The 23,806-nt window shown below is 46.7% G+C and overlaps 1 protein-coding gene across 3 annotated transcripts; it reads left to right on the top strand.

The window, feature by feature from the left end:
• The first annotated feature begins 1,070 nt into the window (after nucleotides 1-1,070).
• On the top strand, nucleotides 1,071-23,806 carry LOC116943286 (uncharacterized). Of its 3 annotated transcripts, none has more exons than XM_032956009.2 (11): nucleotides 1,071-1,335; nucleotides 6,533-6,556; nucleotides 8,088-8,269; nucleotides 10,057-10,205; nucleotides 13,871-13,962; nucleotides 14,581-14,715; nucleotides 15,667-15,771; nucleotides 18,064-18,282; nucleotides 18,979-19,065; nucleotides 20,719-21,006; nucleotides 21,746-23,806. In XM_032956009.2, exons 1-11 carry the CDS (start codon nucleotides 1,299-1,301, stop codon nucleotides 22,552-22,554), a joined length of 2,127 nt encoding a protein of 708 aa, XP_032811900.2. In that variant the 5' UTR covers nucleotides 1,071-1,298; the 3' UTR covers nucleotides 22,555-23,806. The 3 variants fall into 3 exon arrangements, with proteins under 3 accessions (XP_032811900.2, XP_032811903.2, XP_032811904.2); XM_032956012.2 differs by lacking the exon at nucleotides 1,071-1,335 and adding an exon at nucleotides 2,280-3,657; XM_032956013.2 differs by lacking the exon at nucleotides 1,071-1,335 and adding an exon at nucleotides 2,280-3,669.

Below are 23,806 nucleotides of genomic sequence, written 5' to 3'. Positions count from 1 at the left end.
TAAAGCAAAGCATAAAAAAACAAAAAAACCCGAAATGATGAACGGAGCAAAGTGCCGACTACATCGAGCATCTTCTTGTTTCCTCTGATCGTAAAAAAAGAGACGGGAGAAGTACAAGACGGAGGGGGAGTGGAGAGAAGGTGGAGGAGGAGTGGAGAGAAGGTGAAGGAGTGGAGAGAAGGTGGAGTGGAGAGAAGGTGAAGGAGTGGAGAGAAGGTGAAGGAGTGGAGAGAAGGAGGAGTGGAGAGAAGGTGGAGGAGGAGGAGTGGAGAGAAGGTGAAGGAGGAGTGGAGAGAAGGTGGAGGAGTGGAGTGGAGAGAAGGAGGAGGAGTGGAGAGAAGTTGGAGGAGGAGGAGTGGAGAGAAGGTGAAGGAGTGGAGAGAAGGTGAAGGAGTGGAGAGAAGGTGGAGGAGTGGAGAGAAGGTGGATGAAGAGTGGAGAGAAGGTGGAGGAAGAGGAGGGGAGAGAAGGTGGAAGAGGAGTGGAGAGAAGGTGAAGGAGTGGAGAGAAGGTGAAGGAGGAGTGGAGAGAAGGTGAAGGAGGAGTGGAGAGAAGGTGAAGGAGGAGTGGAGAGAAGGTGGAGGAGTGGAGAGAAGTTGGAGGAGGAGGAGTGGAGAGAAGGTGAAGGAGTGGAGAGAAGGTGAAGGAGTGGAGAGAAGGTGGAGGAGTGGAGAGAAGGTGGAGGAAGAGTGGAGAGAAGGTGAAGGAGGAGGAGTGGAGAGAAGGTGGAGGAGTGGAGAGAAGGTGAAGGAGGAGGAGTGGAGAGAAGGTGGAGGAGGAGGAGTGGAGAGAAGGTGGAGGAGGAGTGGAGAGAAGGTGAAGGAGGAGTGGAGAGAAGGTGGAGGAGGAGTGGAGAGAAGGTGAAGGAGGAGGAGTGGAGAGAAGGTGGAGGAGTGGAGAGGAGGTGGAGGAGGAGTGGAGAGAAGGTGGAGGAGGAGGAGTGGAGAGGAGGTGGAGGAGGAGTGGAGAGAAGGTGAAGGAGGAGGAGTGGAGAGAAGGTGGAGGAGGAGGAGTGGAGAGAAGGTAAAGGAGGAGGGGACACGCGGGGAGAAGGGGCGGGGCGGGCAGTGGCCGCCCCCGCTCGTGACGAGGTGGAGGCGGTGTCCGGGAATTTCCCGGCCGGGTCGACGCCTTCATAAAAACTCTGCCCCGATCGCCGTTCCTCGTCTCACCCCCCCACCCCCTTCCTCGTTCGGGGTTTGTTTTCGTCGCGCATCCAGAGCCGCCAGAGGAGTGTTGCGGAGTGGAGAGAAGGTGAAGAACCCCCACCAGCACCACCACCACCACCACCCGGGCCGATGAGCTTGCTCGCCATGGCCGGCACATCGCGAGAAGGTGAGTTGAGGATAGTCCCCTCGCACCCCCACCGGGTCCCCTGTGTGGTGGGCCCGGGTCCCCTGTGTGGTGGGCCCGGGTCCCCTGTGTGGTGGGCCCGGGTCCCCTGACGATGCTTCTGCTGCTGCTGCCGCCGCCTTCCTCGCTGAGTCGGTCACTGTGTGTGTGCGGGGCCCCCCTCGCTCCCCTGGCTCCTACTTCTCTTGTGACCCCCCCCCTTGCCGCCCGTCTTCCTTACGGTCCCTGTCAGGTCCCTTCTGTCCAGCCGTGCAGTCGTCTCCGCGTTACCCGAGGCCTTTACAGACCCTGGGGGGGGTCAACCCCTTCTCTCTGACCCCCGTGTCTCCCGCATCCCTCGGACTCGGAGACCCCTTGAGTTGTCCCCCCCCCCCCCCCGAGCCCTCGTCGTGTGGTGAATCCCTGTGGGGGGGGGGGGGTCCTGTAGGATTAATCCCATATTAATCCCATATTAGGGGTGCAGGGGCCTTCTTGTTACTGGCTACCGACGGCATCACGTACATGTAAACTGTAGAGGCACATTGTCAATTGGTTGCTATAGCCCTGTACTCTAGTACAAACCTCATTCTTGCCCTGATGTTTACCATTGTCGCAGTAGTTTAGGAGCCATCCATTGATTGCGTACGCATGGAGGGGGTAACCCAAATGCGTAGCTTGTGTATGGGGGGGTCTACTGACAATGTTCATAGAATAGGAAACGGGGGTGGGTGGAAGCCTCGATAATTTGTCTACATTGGCCTTCAACTGAGTTAGGTAGTCCGGCGGTGGACTGTCTGTTTGCTTAAACACGTTCATATTATTAATCCTTGATCGTTTCTGCGTGGATTAAATATCGGCCGTTCTATAGGATTCTTGGAGGGGGTGGGGGGTGTAAAAAGTCCGCGTGCGTACAGGGACAGGGGGGTGAGGGGTCAAGATTTGACATATTTTTGCGTACCCACTAAATGGATGGCCCCTAAGTACTCTCTGAACTTCAGGTATATAAAGATCAGCAGCTGTACACACCGTTGTAAGGTAGTGTCTGCATACCGGTTCTTTTCAATTAAATAACACAACATTTTTTTTTTTAGAAATTGGATTGTCCTAAGAATGGAGACAAAATGCGTTCGGTCATTTAACGACATTTGTTACCTCAAAAAACGTGACCAACATCACGATACAATGTGCTTTACGATGTTTTATTATTTGACCCAAGGCAACGCTTAAAAGCCAGATTGAGGGGCAGTAGTTTGGTCTTGGAGATGTGGTGCCAACCTGGTGAGATCTGGCATCAGGAAGGGAGCGATGGCCAGGTGTGTGGTGCCATCCACGGCAGTGGCCACGTTGACCCCTTGAACCTGTTCAAATGTTGGACTCCCAGGGGCACAACTTGACAATTGAAATCGTGGCCACTTCGCCGATGGTGTGCGGTTGACCTTGTCCGTGAGCCCTTTCGTTGCACTTGGAAGAAGGTGGAATTGAGATTGCTGCTCATCAAGGCCCGGTGCTAAAAAAGACCACGGTTAAATTTCGATTTAAAGCTTTCGTGACTGCAGGGATTCATATTCGAGGGCTCGAAGAGAAAGTACTTGTAGTTTCACTTCAAACCACCTTGAATCATTCACGCAGATGACATCGCGAGAACATTCAAACTCACAAGATTTTTCTTTTTAAATGTTGTATTGTCATAGTAAAGCGCGTTTCATGTAAGTTTTAAACCCACATTTTGTGTGTTATCTGTTAAACCATAAATATGGTTGGCTGCACACACACACAATGTAGGCCACGAATTTAAATAATGACACGAAAAGTATGTGTTGGTAGTGGGGGGGTCCACTTAGCACAAACAAACTCCACACCACGCATGAATCACAGTGACTACATTTGAAGCATAAAAATACACTAACAATGAAAGAGTCCGCTCATGTGTGTAGTGGTTAGCGCTACGCTGCGCTCGGAACCCAGCCACTCACGGCAAACATCGGTGACGATTATCTGAACGGGTCCTGGGCCTCCCCTAGGTAGACTCGGCCTGAAATGAGTACCCGGTGCGATGTGTAAACATCGCCACTGGGGAGACAAAGGCGGCCGTGCGTGGTGTTGGCCACTCGCCCCTTCGTGTGCCGTGCCGGCCTTTATAGGTGCTGCTCGCTAACAGCACTTGCTCCTACAGTCTGTTAAGGCTATACGGGGGATCTTTGTCCTGCTAAGTTGCTTTTGACCGTGATGTGTCTCTGTTATTTCCTGGTTGGCATGGCGGCCGGTGTGTGATTGAGCTTGGGGGAAGAAGGGAAGGAGGTTTGCTGGAACGACTCGGGAGGCATGGTTTGTTAGTCGGTGTGTGTGGTGGACATGCCAGGCATAGGGCGGGCAGTGTGTTCTGTGTTCTGTTGGTGGTACAAAAGCGTTTTCTGGGTGTGGTGGAATTACAGTAACTGTGTTACTGTACACTACTATAGGAATGCAGTTCCTAGTTTCAGTGGGACATTTGACAATGCCTACACCATTGCAGAACACTTGGTGAAACTGTTGTAGCTACTGTGTGTAGAAACACATCTTGGGCATTTAGCATTCTCGCGGTGATACCCTCTTTAAATTTATTTGCGAGGGTACATCCAGAAAATGAACAGAAAGTGCTAATTAACAGACAGTTTCTCGTGTGTTTATCCCTTACCTCTGAGAACATTTGCTGCTGTGCCCGTTTGTGGACACATTCTCTTCCGTGTCACCATTGCCCTGCCTTTCTTTGGTGTCAAAAGACGTGTTTTGAAATTCGTGCCGAACTAAACAAAGATGTGATCATTTGGACACCGTGAATAATGAGAATAGCTTTTACCCTTTTTTGGCACAAAAACAGGTGGTGTTAAGATGTTCAAACACTAATTAGAAACTTTTTACCATGTAATCAAGTCTGCATTAACCACACGTGCGTGTGGTGAACATGAAAACTAACATTGTAATGATAATGAATAGTATACGAATTGTCTTTGAAACTGATTGGCCTACAACAGAGACGGTCTTAGGGCCTTGTCTCACCGGTGTCGGACCAGAGAATGCCAAAAAGCCGACAGTGCAAAGACGATGCACTATCAGATCATTTATAGCTCGGGGTGAGCAGCTACAATGGGGTTTACCCCGTAAAAGATTCTTATTTTTTCATACTTTGATACCGGCAAACAGGTCCCGTTTTGAGCTGCAGTTGACAGCAGTGAAATGCTGCGGCCGCGTTCGCGATGTGAGAGCATGCGAACGGCGGCGAGTAACTCTGGGGGTGCCAATTACAACACACGAAGCCCGCGTGCGTTGAGAGTAACATCGGCACATAGTTAATTGTGTATATGGCTGTCTTTTATAACGACATCACAATGCGGGACTTAAATCTTTCCTTTTCAGCCTGTCCAATAATTCATCTTGCCACCCTCCCCGCTGTTACGATTCTGGCAGCGTCTGAAATATGAGCAATTCATTACCACGGCAGTTCAATCCCGGGATATGTTTGGGAAATGTGCAAACGACGTTTTTTACCATTGCCCTTGTGTAGTCTGTTAAAGCGAGTCACGTGTGGTACAGTAGCCATGGCTGAGACAAGAATAGCACCGTTCTTTGCGGCCGGTTTTCATGAAAGTTCCTTGTTCTCTGCACCTGTTAATCAGTATTGCTGCTCGACGTCCTCTTGCCGAGCTGTGAAGCTGCCCTGGCTATGGGGGCGGTGGTGGTGATGGTCCACAATAGATGGGTTTTTTGTTTGTTCGATCGCGTAAATATGAATGTGTCGTTTCACCCGCCACCACCCGACACAGCCAATTAGTTTCGTTTGCGTGACAAACCTTGCATGCCAGTTCGTTACTAGTTCAGCACAAACCGATTGTGTGATGGAGAGTGAACCTACAACATTTACAATTAGAGTATAGTGACGTTTCGCCGGTAATTACAGCCGGCCTCTTCAGGAGACAGCCAGAGTCGTCGTGGTGGTGGTGATGATGGTGGTGGTGGTATGTAGAGAATTGAAATTGTAGAGAGAGGCTTTTATATGATAGCCCGAAAGATGATGATCCGCCTTGAATTTGTTGATCCTATTTTAACAACATATGCATTTGCATGTTGCAACAAATATCAGCATTTTGGGCTACTTGAACAATTGCGTGAGGGTTTCTGTCGTTTTAAAATGGGCCCTCGGTAACACGGCGACCGGGAGGGGTGGGGAGGAGGAAAACTCCCAATACGGTGCAGCAAGTAGGTGGGCTGTGACGAAACGACAAAATGCCTCGCGAAGCTGCTGCTCCGTAGCCAAATTTGCCTTCCATTCATTCGCACAATCGACCCACGCTGATTTTTTTCCCATCGCTCAGCGGAGATTTCATTGATCTCGAGGAAGCCGTCACCTGCTCTGCTGTTTACTTGTTCGCGGCGCGGTGGGCAATGGGTTAGCAAGCGGGGTAGCTTCAGGGTATGGTCGTGTGGATTCCTGCAGTTCAAGTTTGGTTAGTTCTCCCCGGCTGTTTTCTTGTGCCACGTGTATTCTTTGCGGATTATGTTATTGTAAAACTGAAAATGTTCGAATTTGCATAGTTCATTTGGGGCCGAGTGCTTAAATGGTGAGGTTCAAAGTCGAGAGTACCCGTGCAGAATTCCTATCACCCCACGGGCGATGAGGTTCCGTGGGAACGATGTCCAGGAAGATTCCAAATCGTTGTTGCTATGAACGTTTCCCAAAATAGAGAATGACAATAGCACGGCCAGTCCGTGGCGTTTGACCCCAATTTCCTCAACATGGGCACTCGCCAGATTAAAAAAAAACACATTTACACTCGGTACAGCAGCACTGGATTGGGTATAATGAATTAATGCTATGTAGTCACTTCCAAAGTTTTACTTCCTTTTACTAGTTAAAAGAGTAAATAATTGAAAGCTGAATAGACTTAATTTTTGGGGCATTGCACTTTGGGTCCGTGGTTGAGCGGAACTTGCCTTTCAGGTATGCGCTGACATTACTCAACTACTGTACAGAAACATGCGCACAAACATTTAACACTGTCACACTTTTTACGCTGGTTGGCACGTGTGTGTGTGTGAATTAAGTCTATCATAGAGACAAAGCTAATGTAGATACTGTTCACTCAAGCGTTTCTGATGGCTCCGCTTTGTGTGCCTACGATGTACACGTTTAACGCTGTTGCCTGTGTTTGCCTTGTTTCTTCAGATGGATGCCAATCGATTGACATGGGTAAGTGGCAGCGCTTGTTTTTTTTTCTAATTGCATGGTACCACGTGTGTGTTGGCGGTGTTACTACCTAGGAGGCAACCACCTCGTCGTGGAAAACCACTCCCCTCTCTGCCCGCATTGTTTACCGATGCGAGCTGGTGTGTATGCGTGTGTGTGATTGTGGGTTTCACGGGTACGCGGGTGGCAGCATATTGCCTGACGTCACACAAAACGCAGAAAAATGTTTCCAATCAAATATTCCAAATCCCACAGTGTGTATCACATCCTTCACACTGAACTGGTGTGTCCCCACCTTTTTACTTGCACTCGTATGCAAGCAAGGGTGGAATGAACCAGGCGATTCGATGGATTGTCGCAATAGCTTAGAGACTATGTTTTACTTTGCAGCGAATGCTAGTGTCTCTAGTGGTTGCAGGGGTGACGAGAACCTATTACTTACAACAAATCGTACTCTATTAGAAATAAGTTTGGCTGCCTGGCTAGATGGCTGGCTGGCGTGCAGGTGATAACCACCCCACACATCCTGCGTGATTTACCTCATCCGCATCCCACAGCATTGTGCTGGGTTCGTGAGACGCGCGAACGTCACTCATTCCCCCCCCCCCCACTTACCCTCCACCCTGGACGTGTATCCCGCACAAATGCCGGGTAAAGCTAGTATTAATACAAAACCACATTTTTTTTTCTAGATGTGTTTCAATGTTTCATGAGTTTCAGAATTGGTACTAATAGATGCATTGGTCCACCCCTCTATGCTTGGCTAAACTGTCAGTCGTGTGCACTACACTACTAGCCTTTGCGTAAGCCGCTTTGTGTGTGCATTGTGTGTTGCCAGCTGTGCAGATAGTATAGTGTCCTCTGGTTCGCAGAGCAAAGTGCACTCAAGTAGGCTTGCAGGGTGCGTTTGCAAAGTAAGTAACTGCTATCAGTCTAACCAGCCAGGTGTTTGATCTGCACAGGCATGCCAACACTGTTGGCATGACTGACCCCTGGTGATTTTAGGTATTTCACCAGATTTAATCACTTGCAACACAATTTGGTGTGGTCAGTGATATTCCACTGTGTGCTCAGGGCACCTGCATTTATTTAGTCTCCGTAACTTTTGATAACACGTGAGTTCTAGATTATGATCAATTGACTGATTGCTGAATAGTGATGGTGTGATTGATGATAAATGTATAATGACGTCGTTATGATGATTTAAGGCCCCCCCCCCCCTCCCTCCAAGCCGTCACCGATGATGGTAAGCCAGGGCTTGTCACTGAATATCTTGTGGCTTTGCTGGTAAACTGGAGTAAGCATGTCACTGTTAAATGCAGCCATAGCGAGAGATGTATACTGTATGTGGCGTGCCGGCTGCGGAAATAATTTCTGGCTCTTTAATCCGGACACAACCAGCTGAAAATTCCGTGACAGTAACGACGGAAGAGTGATTGTAGTGACGGCCGCAATGGAGGAGGTGGCGGTTAGGCTGGTAATTGCGGATTCCTGAACGACATCCGGATGTGACGCCCCCCCCCCTTCCCTACAGAAAGCCTACAGAAAATGCTTCAGGGCATTACGGAGAGAGAGAGCACGGAGCCGCAGCTGCAGATCGTGCAGCAGCCTCGGCAGCGTGGCATGCGCTTCCGCTACGAGTGCGAGGGTCGTTCGGCCGGGAGCATCCCTGGCGAGCACAGCACCGACAGCAACCGCACCTTCCCAGCGGTACAGGTGAGCAATGCATACGTGCACATGTGCACGCGTGCACGCCCACCTGTATAATAACAACAACGATGAACAACGGACCACACTTTCCCAGTGGTGCCGGGTGAGCGAGGAATGCACGCACACCTGCATCGTAACAGCTGTTAACGTTCTCTCTTTAGTCTTCTGCCCAATAGCAGGTTCTGTGGCTCAAAATACCTCCATCCCCTTCGATTTGGAGCTTCTTGACATCGAGTTGTCAAACAGCATTTCTTTTTAGAGCTTGACTTGATAAATATATCGTGATGCCAGTGACCACATCTCTCAGAACACATTCAGTCTCGTGAGACCTCAGAACCTAAGCAGGGCTGACTGAGCCTGGGTAATACTCGGTTGGACAACTACGATGCATAACAAGTGTTACCTGCTACTGCAATGCTACATGGCGGGCATTATAAAGCAGTGCGAGCAGAATGTTGTTACACTGTACTGTTGTTCATACCACCTTCACACTAACCAGAATAGTGAAGGATGATCCAATAACTCCCATGACCTGCATGGTGTGCGGAGGTCATCATCCAGCAGTGAATTGGAAAAAGGGATGGATGTACAAAGAACACGATACAAAAGGGTTTGAATGCATCTCATTCTGGTGGGTGTGGAATGTGTGTGCGTTGGGCATGGAGATGAGGAATAGTGGACACAGCATAATAATAGTGATGTAAAATATTTATCAAAGACAGACCCGCACAGAATATCAATGCTTGTCTTTAACATTTGACAAAAATGAGGTTGACAAGGGGAGAAGGGGTCACTATGACTGTCGTAAAGGTGATAGAATATGAACGAAGCGGGAGTACAAAGTTTTTTTTATGTAAGGCACTTAACGCTGTAGAAAACCAGCCAAATTAATTAAAAGTTCGTCCAAAACTTGGAAAGACAAAAGTAAAAAAAGTATAGGTTAAAATATGCAAACATGTTTTATCCTGAGAGCAGGTTGGAAAGCGTTACATAACCATGCACAGGAATATTTTTTGTTAATGAGGGTTTGGCATTTGAATATTTGGACAATTCCATTTTAAGTAGTTTTTGGCAAGTGGGAAGAAACGAGATTACCCGGAGAAAATCCACCAAAATTCTCGGGGATAATACTCAACGGTTCGATGCAAGTGGGTTCAAAGACCAGATTGCTACTCTGTTATCTTTATTATCTGTTGACAATGTGACAGCCCAGCCAGTGCTGCAGTCATACAACTCTGTTGTAACATAACACAGGAAGTATGAACTATATGTATGTATGTTGAACTTCTTTCATACCGTATGTAGCCAACCATGCTAATGGGAGGTGCCGGTGAAAGGACAACTGTTGGCATAGTTATGACAAGTTGCTTAACAATGATCTTATATAGTCCAAGCAAATCTTGCATTACGCTTTCATCATCCTCCTCTTGGGCGCCACGGTGGTGAAATATTAACTACCTCACCTGGTATACAGGAGGTTGTGGGTTCGATCCGGACCCTGATGCCTGTATATTTGACGTTTGCATGTTGTCCCTGTGGTCACGTGGATTTTTCTACGGGTCCTCCGGTTTTTCCTCCACATTCAGAAATATGCATTCAGAGTATTTGGCTGCTATAAATTTCCGCATGATAAGCCACTTCGTTGAGCTATCATTTGTGGCCAGATTGCTTCTGAAAAAGAGCTACATCCATCAGTGGTCTTTACCTGGTAAAACAATAGTATGAAGAAATTGTTTGTTTATGTTCTGTCTTACAGGTCTAAAGCAGAAGTCTTATTAATCTCTGTCTGTCAGATTCTCAATTACAAAAACCGAGCCAAGATCCGGGTGTCTCTGGTGACCAAATCGGACCCACCCAAGCCGCACCCACACAGCCTGGTGGGCAGAGATTGCCGTGACGGAATCTGCGAAATGGACATCGGCCCTGACAGCATGATAGCCAGGTAATCCGTTTTCACACCCACCTATATCACCACCCTGGTTATGTCGTACACGGAATCTGCGAAATGGACATCGGCCCCGACAGAATGATAGCCAGGTAATCCGTTTTCACACCCACCTATATCACCACCCTGGTTATGTCGTACATGGCCCAGGTCCCATCACAATTTCATTATTATGACTACTACACTTGTTTACCAAGGAAAGCCCCGCTGAGTCTCTCAAGACTCTTTTACAGCAGGGTATTGCCAGGCTTTCACAACCGGGGGCGATGTTGCTTTGTGTAATCGTATTTGAGTCTTTTATTTTCTTTCAAAATTTCAGCATTGGGATAGCTACATTTAATGTTTTATTTAACCCAGGCCCTTCTTGCTGTGAGACACGAGCATCGCCAATGCGCTACCCTGCCACAACTCGGCCTCCCATTTTTTTACGTGCTTCAATAGGCAATCTCTTCACCATTCGTATAAGAATGTTACCGTGAAATGGCTCGCCTGATTTATATAAATGGGAATGGACTGCTGCTGCTGTTTGAGTTAGTTTGCTATGCAGTGTGCATCAATAGTAATCTAATATATAAAAGTAATGAAGACGCATTTTTGTTGTCCTTCTTCCGCACCTCCAATTAGCATGGTTGGCTACGTACGGTGCAAAAGGAGTTCAACATACATTTCTCATTTATTTATTTAATTGTATATTATTCATACTCTTTGGTTATTTCGGTAAAGTGACGTAGGTAGAAAAATAAAATAAAAAATAATATATCCCCACGTTTTGATCACAACACAAGTGGTTGTCCTCAGACGGAAACAAATTATAATCCAGCAGTGGAACTGCTGAACCAGGAAGAAACACAGCTGTTACAACAAGACGTTATATATGTGGCGAAGGGCAAGCAGGCGGGGTCTGAGCTGGAAAGGAATTCCATCCCCGCACGCAAGCACGTCAGTTGTGTTAATGGGGGAGATTAGGGAAAGAGATTAGCATGAAATGAGCTTCCGTCGCCGCATATGAGTAGGTTGACGCAGCCTTCAAAGGTTTGGGTCACATCCCAGCAGACATGGCAAGATCTGAAATCGCCGCCATCCTCAAAAACGCTAAGAAACCCATTAGTAACATCAGCAGGGATGAGCGCTCTGAACTCGCTCAATTGTAAAAGAGAGATGACATTGTCATCCTTTCAGCCGACAATGCCATGGTCATCATGGATAAACCACATACAACAAAAAAATCCAGGACCTTAATGATGGCAGTTATACCAAAATCAACAAAGATCCTACCAACCGCCAGGCTACAAAAACTAACAAAATCATCACTAATTCGACTTCTCTAATTGAACCGACCAAGCAGCTCTCTCTAAAACCTTTGGCTTCTAGACCACCCAGATTGTATGGCCTTCCAAAAATCCTTAAAGAAGGTACTCCACTCCGTCCTATCGTTTCCACCATCAACTCACCTACCTACAAACTGGTCCGATTTCTGTCTGAGACCCTGCTTCCATTCACGGGCAAGACCACCTCAGCAGTACTTAACTCGGCTCACTTGGTTTCTCGAATCAAGGACATTTCACTGTCGCCAGATGATTTGCTTGTCAGCTTCGATGTAGTCTCTCTGTTCACCAAGGTACCTATACCTGACACCATAGCAATCATTGAAGACTTGGTCCAACAGGGACTGAATCCTGATGTACCAACTTTGGTGGGGCACTGCCTTACCAATACTTACTTCATCATGAATGGTACATTCTACAAACAAAATGAAGGTACCCCTATGGGTTCTCCCTTATCACCAGTGGTAGCAAATGTTTTCATGTAGAAATTTGAAACAGATGCCATCCTGACATCCACCCACGTCCTTCCCTGTGGAAGAGATATGTAGATGACAGTTTTGTAATCTGGCCACATGGCCAGCCAGCACTGAACCAATTTTTTCAACCACATCAATTCCATACACCCATCTATCAAATTCACCATGGAATTGGAAAATGATGGCAAGCTACCATTACCTAAAATATTTCCAAAATATTAAACAATCACAAGATCCAGGTCCGATTCAATACAGTACACCAAATCCGTAATTTGATCCAATCTGTGAAGGATGTCATTCCTGACATGCAATACCCGAGTGTTTACAAACTAAGTTGTGTTTGCGGCAGCAGTTACATTGGGGAGAACGAAACGACATGTCTCGGACCGTGTTCGCGAACACAATACCTCTGCCGTGGCTGATCATTGTTACAACGCAGTGGGCTCGCACGATAGTTTTTTTTCGAGACCAAGGTACTCTGCAAACCTTCGGGCTACCATCAAAGATTTGTCCATGAAGCCATCCAGATATATAAATACAGACAATTTCAACCGAGAAGATGGGCATAAGTTGAGCAATCATTGGAAGGACGTTATTAACCAAGCAAAGTCATAACTTGCTGTGGTGCTTCCATTCTTCCCTGCCGTTTGGCTGCTATCTCCGACTCTCTGAGTTGCATTGCCCTGTTAGGTGCCTCTGCATTAACGGGCTGGGGTCTCACTAACATGGCCACCTCTGCTTCCTTAGCCTCGATGTATCGATGGTTCTGGCTGTGTGATGGGCTGTGTGTCTCACTGGCGCGACCACCGTTGCGGTGGTTCCCTTGCATGGACGCACTTGCCTCACAGTGTCGTTGGCAGCGCCGCAGCTTGTGTTACACATAGACATGGGATTTATCTGCTAATCCCCATAATCTCTCTGCCTAATCTCTCCCATCAACATAGTGCTAATCTCCCATTAATACTGCTGTTGTGCGCATATGCCATGTCTGCTGGGATGTGACCCAAACCTTTTGAGGGCTGCGTCAACCTACTCGTATGCGGCGACGGAAGCTCATTTCATGCTAATCTCTCTCCCTAATCTCTCTCTCGCTAATCTCCCCCATTAACACAACTGACGTGCTTGCGTGCGGGGATGGAATTCCTTTCCAGCTCAGACCCCGCCTGCTTGGCCATATAGAATGTCTTGTTGTAACAGTTTTCTCGCTGTGTGTATTCTTGGTTCAGCATTTCCACTGCTGGATTTTTTTTATTTTTTTCCCGCCTGAGGACGACCGCTTGTGTTGCGATCGAAACGTCGTGATATATTTTTATTTTATTTTTCTACCTACGTGACTTTACCGAAAGAACCAAAGATTATGGATTCCTGCAGTCACGAAAGCTTCAAATCAAGATTGTATATAATTCATTGATTTAAATGTGACTCTATACTCACAATGCATGCATATAATCGTGTATGTGTGAATATATTATTTATGACTCAAGCCCATTATATGAAAATGTAAGTTTTATGGTTATTGGGCCAAAATAGAATACAAAACGAGGCAGAACTAATAGAAATAACCTAAAACAAGAAGAAATCAAATGTAAAAGAATCATCAATCACAACCCAGAATCATGACAATGAATCAAGTTTCCAGAGGATGAGAATCATTACATGCCTGACAACAAACGTATTAGCTGCCATTTGACCGAAAATACGGCTCACTGAAGTATGCACAACAACACAACGTTCTGGTGAACATGACCTGCAAAAAGAGCAGAGCCAGCAGTTTATCTGTGCCAAGCCTGGCGTTGTTTTGGCAGTGGCTGCCTCCGACTGATCGTTCCTCTCCTTACTTTCGTGTGCTTGGCGTGTGCAGCTTTTCCAACTTGGGCATACAATGCGTGCGGAGGAGGGAGATCATGGACGCCCTGCAACTTCGCCTCAAGAAAAAAGTTGACCCTTTCAACGGTACGTCGTTGTCCGTGCGAGCAGAGCCCCATGGCTTCTCGAGCAGTATAGCACTTACAAGACACCCTTTTGTGGGCACTCACCACTCGCACATCTGCAAGATTGTGCATGCACTCACCCCTGCCTACCTCCCCCCTCTCATCTCACTCCACTTCCCTCCACACACTCTACCTTTCCCCTCTCATCTCACTCTACTCCCCTCCACACACTCTCCCACCTCCCCCCTCTCATCTCACTCCACTCCCCTCCACACACTCTCCCACCTCCCACCTCTCATCTCACTCCACTTCCCTCCACACACTCTACCTTTCCCCTCTCATCTCACTCTACTCCCCTGCACACACTCTCCTACCTTTCCCCTCTCATCTCACTCTACTCCCCTCCATGCACACTTTCCTCCAATAACCACGGCCTTCTGTTAGAGCCCCTGCACCTACTCAAATCCAGGCTCAACAGATCTCTTGCTTCCTCTGATTTTGATTGACTACCTCTCTCCAAAATAAATATTCCCACTCTTTTCCGTGCAGCGTCTTGAGATGCGGTCGCGTTTATACACTTTAAGTCCACATTGTACCGTAATTGTATATTTTTTCACATTCCGTTCCTCGCCGCATGCAGTTGGCAATGCGGCACTCGACATAGAAGACATGGATTTGAACGTTGTGCGGCTCTGCTTCGAGGCCTTCGTCTACGACTCGGCGCAGAACGTCGTGGCTCTCCCCCCGGTCGTTTCGCACGAGATCCGCGACCGCCGTGAGTCTCAACACTTACATTCGTGAGCCTCTCCCTAGACGTCTGGCCAATTCGGCGCAGTGGGCCAAATGCCTTCTAGAGGGTCCTCTCTAGGGCACCTTCCAATGGAGGCCCTTCCACCAGCAGTTGTGTGAGCAAGTAATTGCAGGGCTACACCTTTATCTATACCCGTGAGCGTGCATATAATTCCTTTGTCTCAAGGTCAGATCCTTGCCATCAGTGGTATTTACTGGTGTGGGAATCTTTAAGTTGACTTTACTGGAGCGGATGTGTGAGCATTAGCACCGTGGAAAAAGCATGTACGTTTTGACCTTACTTCCCCTTTCAATGCTCTGTGGCAGCCTTAACACGGACTCACAAGGCAAGTCGTCTGAAGGCTCCGTGTGGGCTTAACGAGTGGAATTTCTTATTCACATGTGTGCATCGGCACGCATGCTTGCTTTAATAAGGAATTATAATTTACAGGCCTTTGTAAATTCACTGCTGGATGAAGGCCTCACCAATGCATCTCAGTGCTGGGGGTTTTGACCTTACTTCACTTTGGTCAGTGTGGGTTGGTGAAGGGAATGAGCCCGAGACTGGTTTCAAACCTCTCTCGCCACTCACGCAAGTGAAATCTAACTGCTGATGAGTTTCATTGCGCAGATAATTATTTTCTTTTAAAACAGTTGCTGAGCAAAAGCCCAAAACATTAAGCGGCCAGCAACAAACACCACGAGAAAAGTTATAAGCTACTGTCCGCTAACCTTTGCGCCACTGCTTCCTCGATGTTTGCACTCCTGCTACTCAAATAAAGAGATGATGAAGAAGTTGTACAATCGGTGTGGTAAAATCGGCGTGCGGTTGCACATGTGGCTCAGGTTATGACAATGTGCCGTAGTGTCGTGTGGCGGAGGAAATTGCCACCAATTCGTCCCGAAAGCTCGCAACACGCGCTGTGTTCCGGCACAGGTGCGACCAGCACATCCGAGCTGAAAATCTGCCGGGTGAGCCAGAACGTGGGCAGTGTACGCGGCGGCGATGAGATCTTCCTACTGTGTGACAAAGTACAACGAGGTAAGGACAATGGACAGAGGAAGCGGTGGCAGGGTTTCGTTTGCCGTCATTGCCGCGCATTCGTTATTCACCTCCATCACCGCCACACTCGCTCCGGCCGGAATTGCGCTCGCCATCGCTCCCGCCCTGCATTCTACTCGTGCGGGCCTCTTGCAATCCCACCCTCGTTTAGCTATCGGCAGTGTACGCATAGACGTGCTGCAAATTGCTGCCGTGCGTGGTTAAACCGGTCTTGAGCGGTGTCGCCTAATCGCAAAGTTTAACGAACTTCGCGCTATCAAATCGTCCCAACCCCTAACCCGCCGGCCTCACCACAACCCGTGGCATTACACTTCTAAATGGCACCTGTGACTTGCGTAAAGGCATTTCAACAACACCCCGCCCCCGCACGTGGGTTGCTGCGGGTGCCCCCGCCCCCCTCCTGATCCTCTCCACACTCTGAGCTCGTGAACGGCCCTTAAGATGCAACCGCCCCTCTCCACCTGCCATTCCTGAGGGTTGGCGTTTGCCATATTGCCGACTGTCATGTTTCAACCTATAGAGCCCCCCCCCGGTAGGAGTGTTCAATTCATGCGTTCGAGACTGCCACATATGTCTGTGTGCCGGGCACATGGAGGCAATTCATGGTTAAAAAGGTGGCACTGACTGCACTATTTGAGGGTCATCTAAAAATTGTTTTTGATTGAGAAATGGCTACATTGAGAATGCTAACAATAACAACATCGTTTAGGGGTGGAGGTAGGGTGTGGGGGTGTGTGTGTTAGCACAGCCTCAAATGAATCGCCACTGGGGAGACATGCGGACGGGTGTGCTCCTTTCCACCCACCAACTCATGTACTGTGGCGGCCTTCGGAGGTGCTCCTAACAGTACTTGCCCCAACAGTCTGTTAAGGCTACACGGTGGATCTTTCTCTTTGTTAGTACACAAGCTACCAACGGAGTTCCTCTTTATCGATGACGTGTCAGAGGCGGATTATGCATAGGAAGTGGATGCTATTTTTCCATATTTGTGGCGGTGTAGCTGAGATCAAGGAACAAAACGGCCAGACGTCCGACTAACGTTACAATTTGAAAAGCATTGGTAGTTTTTGTCTAGATTGTGACCAGCCGCACTCAGCGTAGCATAAACTGCCCTTTGGTTGGGGTTAATTTATTTTTATCGCACGCGTGCATCTCATTGGAGAGGAAATGGGAAGGAGTGGCATGTTGTTGAGGAAGGAGTAGCGTGTTGTTGACCTGAGCACTGTAGCAGTGCACATGTTGCTGTGCAGGATTGTTGCGGACTGTTACTGAAAACATCTTCCGCTTTTGAGAAATGCTCTTAAAAGCTACTCTTTCGGGATAGCCATGGCAAGCGCTGCTCCTTTTCCTCTGCTTTGAAAAACACATCTCTTGGTGCTTCATATTTAGACAACCGTCATAAATGAAATGTTTATTTGTTAGCCCGCAGTTATTGATTTCTGCTAAATTCATAGCCGCCGAGGTTTATGGATGAAGTTTTTTTCCCAAGCAATGTTCAGAGAATATGCGACCTAAACCACAAATAGCTTCATCTTGTGAATACAAGGCTCTGTGCCCTCAGCCGACACGAGTTTAAAGTTATGTTGTTGCGCACAAAACTTTGAAGTGATTTCCGGGTGTACCGCCACAGTGGTGATGTTTTTAAACGGTACAAGTCACGCCCCAGTGATGTCGCTAGAGTGCTGTGGTGGTACACAAGAAGGTCGCTTTAAAGTCTTCATTTTTGCATGATGGTAGCTTTCGACTTGAATTAAACAGTCCAAAACACAGAACCCAGTTATAATATGCTCAGTTTTTTTCTGCAGTCAATCGTGATCAGGCTGAAACCATCATCTCGGCACACTTGAGCACCCAGTTCAATTAAAGGTGCTTCCCCGAATTTGGACATAGTATCGAAGTAGTGCCGACACAGCATTAGCACTCTAAATCACCTGGTCCCCCAATTACTCTACCGATTATTGGTATGTTTACTTGGCTAAACGGATAACGTAAAATTATTTTGTGGAAAAAAAAAAGTCTCACCTGCTTCCACGTTTGCCACTGGACAGGTGGTGATAGGCAGAGCTAGGCATCAACGGTCGTGTCTCGCTGGGCGTAGCTTGTAGGAGGTTTCCTAACTTCAAGAGGCAGGATGTCGGGGTGTTGGCCATTTTTAAATTGGCCCAAGTAAATTGACTCCAAAAAAAAAAGTAGCCGGCTATCATCGTTCATCTGACGGGCCCTGCCGTGGTTTTGAGCGCTGCTCATGCCTGCCTCCTGCTTGCCCCACAGAGGACATTGAAGTGCGATTCTTCGACGACAGCGGCTGGGAGGCGCGCGGCCTGTTCTCGCAGACGGATGTGCACCGCCAGGTAGCCATCGTCTTCACCACGCCACCGTACCGCGACCAGGCGGTGACACGCGAGGTCACCGTGCGCATGCAGCTCCGCCGGCCCACCGACAACGAGGTCAGCGACAGCATGGAGTTCCGCTACCTCCCCTACGATTACGGTGAGTGCCAGCGGGACTTCCGCACCGCTCAACCGCCCTTGCACATGTCAACTTCCCCTCCCTTGGAGCTTTTGCTCATTCTTAAAGTGTTGGGTTTTTGCAGTTGCTTCATTTCCTTGGCAGCGTCTACATTTACGGTAAAATTGAAGAACTATTTGTTAAGAGAGATCTCTTTTGTTCAGCATCAGCAGTCAGATTCCTTTCATTCAACCTAAATTACTGTAAATTGAAAATTATTTAAATAAGAAGTGTATAATCTTTATACAGCCTCTTTGGAAATATTCATATATTACGTACATATGTATATTTGTGTTATTAAATGCTCTCAAACCACATTACAGAAATACATTTACAGCAAAACTTGACATTGTGGCTCATGCGACTAAAATAAATATTGATTTTTTTACAAAGTCGATTTTTAGTAAATTAAATTATTCTAAGCTAGCAGAGTGCTTAACCTGGGACGTATAAGATTGTTAGAATTTGCATCATATCGCACATGTCTGAACAATAAAATAATTGTACCACATTTTGCTTAACTAGACTTTAGTAACGGTGACAAACTGACACAAGCTGCTAGCTTGGGCAGCTGCTATTGTGCATTTTAATCCACCACTAATGTATTAACAATTATCTACGTATATGTTGGACTGTGTAACTTAGGAACCTAATATCTAAACGTGTGTGTGCTTACAGATCCATACGGGATCAAAGTCAAACGGAAATGCCCCAACTCGCAAAACTTTTCGGACTTTCTAGAACAGCACAGTGGACCGACCATTGGTAAGTGATAGCTGCTCTCTCACAAGGGTCTTGTTAGCGCCGAAATGCCACGGCATTTCAAACCGCTTTGTGAACACAGTCGAGCAAAAAAAATGGAAACGATAGAGGGGGGGAAAAGATAAAACGAGACATAAGATAACAATGAGTGAAGGACATCACAAACTCGGGGATAAATAGCGGCCCACGTACGCAAATACAAAGACCCATGCACACACGCTAGAGTAACAGGCACCACCGAAGGTTTCAGCATCATCAAGAGTCCTAGGGAAAGTCTAGCAACACAATGAGACTAAATGGGCATCCCAGACCATGATCATGGCACCCCACCCAACCCACGCTCCACCCAGTCACCACCACCAATTTCCACCAACCACCACAGACTGATCCCCATCAACCACCGCAAATCCCCACCACTAAATGACCATGACCAGTCGCCACCACCTGTTCATCAGCAACTGAACCTTATGGCGGGACCCCGGGGTCCTGAATAAACGGAAGTCAAAATCGTCAATAATTTCTTTATTTTTGGTGACTCCGACCCACGGCGCACATAAACTCCACGACCCACATGGTGTGGATCATTCTGTTGTCATGTCGTCCAAGCGCAGCGAGGACGAATGCGCAGAAGAGCTGAACAAGCGAATGCACTCCATGCTCGGGTATGGGCAGGATCATAAATCTTATCCAAAGCTGCTCAAACTGCCTACACGACTTAAGGCCTTTATTTGTCATAACGGAATGCATGATACAGTGAAACTGCTCTGTTATCTTCATTGTTATTTGTGACCTACCATTGTCTGCAGCCAGGATCAATCGATGACAATCCTATTACCTGCAGATATTTAACAGATGAGATACGTTGCACCGTTAATTCCTCCTGTTTGATAATACTTCTCTTGTCCGTATGCATCTGTGCAGATAGTTTTTTTTGCGGTTAAGCCATAGTACCCAGTTACCACTCGTATCAATGCGGACAAGAGGAGCGGCGACCCACTACTCTGTAGAGTAACATTGGTATAAACGCCTGTTACAATATGAACAGTGCATTGAAAACGCGTACTATTTTATGTACTGTTTACAAAGTGTGTTCACAAATCCACACTGAGAAATACGATGATTGACAGAGGGGTGTAAATTATTTTTTCGATAGTGTATTTAAATAGAGGTACTGCAGGTAAGCAGTTTTCAGTTTTAAAGGCATAGTTTAACAAGACAGCACTTGCCACCATCCTTCAAACCCATTGGTGAAAAAGAGCAAAGTTTTTGTTTACATTATAATGTAATGTTTACATTATATATAATATATATAATATAATGTTTACATTATAATATAATGTTTATGCGAGAGCCGGGGGCTTACGGGACCCCGGGGTCCCGCCATAAGGTTCAACTACCAACCCACACAACCACCACCCATCCCCACCACCCATCCCTACCATCCACCCCTACCATCCACCAACCCGCGCTGCCTCGTTAAGTAACGGCAAGGCCCCATAAGAATTCCTATACCGACAATGAGTGTAACGCCTCACACACCTGTTTATTGATAGGGCAAGCAAAGAAAATGGTGATGGACAAATACATCCGATGCCTGTTTAGTTATAATGACAAATTGAATCGGGATGATAATGGTAAATGCGTTTGTTGTTACAGCTGTTCATGGTGGACAAAGAGAGATTCACCCAGGGAAGCGCTTGGCAGGAAAACATCAGCTACAGCAACAGCAGCTACAGCAGCAGCAGCTACAGCTACAGCAACAGCAACTACAGCAACAGCAGCAGCAACAGCAGCAACGGCAGCAGCAGCAACAACAGCAGCAGCAGCAACAGCAGCAGCAGCAACGGCAGCAGCAACAGCAGCAGCAACAGCAGCAGCAACAGCAGCAGCAGCAACAACAGCAGCAGCACCAACAGCATCAGCAGCATATCAACCAATTTAAAAGTAAGTGCTATGCATTTCTGATGTGTGATGACCACAAATGCTTTGTTATTTGGACACATATGAACGGGCACAATGAAAAAACTATCGGTATGTGGCGTTTAAAATCGATTATTATACTCAAGATGCAATGTCAAATTGTGTTAGAATTTATTATTCTCAGATTGTTGATTATATGAAGATTATGTGCTAATGTTGCCTTTACGGTGAAGGCTCCAACTCGAAAAATTAGACAAAAAAGCCCCGAGAAATTATACAAATGAGATCGCAAAAACGGGTGAGAAATTATTCTTGAATTAAATTGACTCCGGATCGAGATAATTCATTGAACCCCTGGTAGTGGGGATGAATTGATGAATATCTAGTGGACACAGTATATTATTTATCTTGGAAATGTGGATTAAATAATTGGTTTTAGAATGGCAACAAATCGTTTTGTCTAAGTGAATGAATTCATTACCCCAGTATATATTCCACCTCTCGTTGTTAGGTTGGCTAAGTGGCTTTAGCTTGACACAGAGAACCCTGCACACCGACAAGTTGCCTTCACTGCATTCAGTATAAATGTGATTATGCATAAGAATTGTAAGTTTCCGTCTGACTTGTGTGATCGTTTTGCATGTGTGCTCCATTGATAAAGTGCAATTCGCCCCCTAATATTGTTTTCATGCTTTAATCATTCGATTGCATTTTCAAGTCGTGAATCTACTACCATATTTAACTCTTATTGTGTGTTCTGCAGGTGAACCGGTATTTGATGTTCACAAAATCCAGACAGGCGCTCCTCTTCCTACAGCCATGCACCAGATAAATTACGGTCATGGTGCTCAGAGGGCCCCATCTATGCCTCAGGCCATGGTTGATCAGCCACCCTCAGGCCAGTACACTGGTCTACGGGGAGAGAAGAGAACATCAGGTCCACCACCCCAGCCCACGCTCCCAGAAGCTATACTCCCATCTGACGGAGTCTCTATCAAACATGAATTCTATGATTATAACCCCTATGATTCATCTGGCATGGAATGTGCCATCAGCTGGAGCGATATGCTGAAAGACGAGTCGCCGGGAAATCAATTATTTGGGGGCATAAATCCTATCGATGACATGAATGCGAGATTTCCCAGAGACCTGGATGCCGTGCCCATTGCGCCACTTACGCCCGACACCCAGCCAGGCACCATGGGCTTCTCTCATGCCGGCCGTTACAGCAGCCCCAATTTTCTCATGCCACAGCAGCAGCAGCAGCAACAGCAGCTGAACGACTACCAGCCTCCAGACTTCAGCACAGTGCAGGTGGGCAGCCACCCTGCCAGCAACCTGCCCACTAACCCTGCTGAAACCCCACAGTTGCAGCTGATGCCTAGCTCAATGTCACAGGGGGACACGAGCTACCTGCCGAACATTGACGAGGAGACTGTGAGCATAGTGAACTTTGACAGCACGGAGTTTGGGCAGCTGCTGTCGAACATACCTGATGACTCGCATTGTGGCTTGCAGGCAGCACCTGGGGGACTCTTTGTGAATGGAGGGCCAGGCCAAAATCAATTCTAGGGAGGATGTCAGTGAGGTGAGGCTAATCACTGTGTGGGAGTTGGACGCGGTTTAAACAAATTCCGTTTGGATGGGCCGTGGTGTCGTGCGGAGAACGTCATCGGGTGTAGTCAACAAAGGAAACGGATAAAATGGGATAATCTCTGACTTTGTGTCAAATATCGGTGGAAATGCAACTTTAGACAAAACATAACACCTCCAGATTCCAGCTGTGAGGAGTGTCTGCTAGACATCCTTTACTGGGCATGCACTGTTGCGTGATATATCATCATTATGTTTTGTACAACACTGAGGTTGGGGCCTTCTCCCTGTAGAAACGCCATCACATCTCATAACACGCCATGAATGGACCTGACACTTTGCCGTCGTAATTATATCTATATTTTTTCATATAAATTTCAAAACCATATACATTGTGATCTTTCCTGATAATGACAAAGATCTACTGGGTGAAGTACAACTTGTAATTGTCTTGTGTTTCTTGACTGGTAAAGTACAGCAATGCTCAGCGAATGGACTAAACATGTTCACACATTCCCAGGAAATGCCAATTTTACTACCACATGTACAAACGCCACAACAGCTCTGTATATAAAAATTATATTTAATATAGAGCAACAGAGTTATATGTAAACATTTAGTAAAACTATTGTTCGACTTTGTTTTGTTAGTTTGTAGTATTTAAGGTGTCATTAAATGAATTTGTAACAGAATTATGTTGTCACTTTGACTAAATCCAACCTTTTGAAATAAAAATGTTTTCAATATAAAATGTGTAAAATATAAGATGTATTTTTAAGGTGCATGTTTTTTTGTTTTGTAAGACGATGTGTGTCACCCTTTTATATACATGGCAGGAGAGTTGTTGAGCCCACTGAAAGTAATGACTGTGTCATAACAGCTTTTCAAACTGACGATTTATAAAGGGCAAGTTTGGACTCCATGGACAGCTGGGTAGGACAGATTATATCACTACGATAACAGATGTCCACTGTCCACTGCTATCAGAAAATAAATGTTTTTCAATTGAAAACATGACAGGCCTTTAATATATTGCTCTATGTACAATATTTTTTTCCGTACAAAAATAAACGTTTTATAAATCTCTGGAAATATTCTTATGTTTTAACATTACATCTTACCCCCACCCATGAGATCTTATTGACTAATTTTTTTTATTGTTTTTTATGCGTGCTAAAAGTGTTGCTGCATTCATGTCAAGATGTGGAATAAAACTTTAAATATTAAAACA

This window comes from Petromyzon marinus, chromosome 17, assembly GCF_048934315.1.
Source record: "Petromyzon marinus isolate PM22_M1 ecotype Great Lakes invasive population chromosome 17, UKy_Petmar_22M1.pri1.0, whole genome shotgun sequence".
Lineage (NCBI taxonomy): Eukaryota > Metazoa > Chordata > Hyperoartia > Petromyzontiformes > Petromyzontidae > Petromyzon > Petromyzon marinus.
Note: the sequence above shows the minus strand (reverse complement) of the source record. Positions and strands in the feature narration are given on the sequence as shown.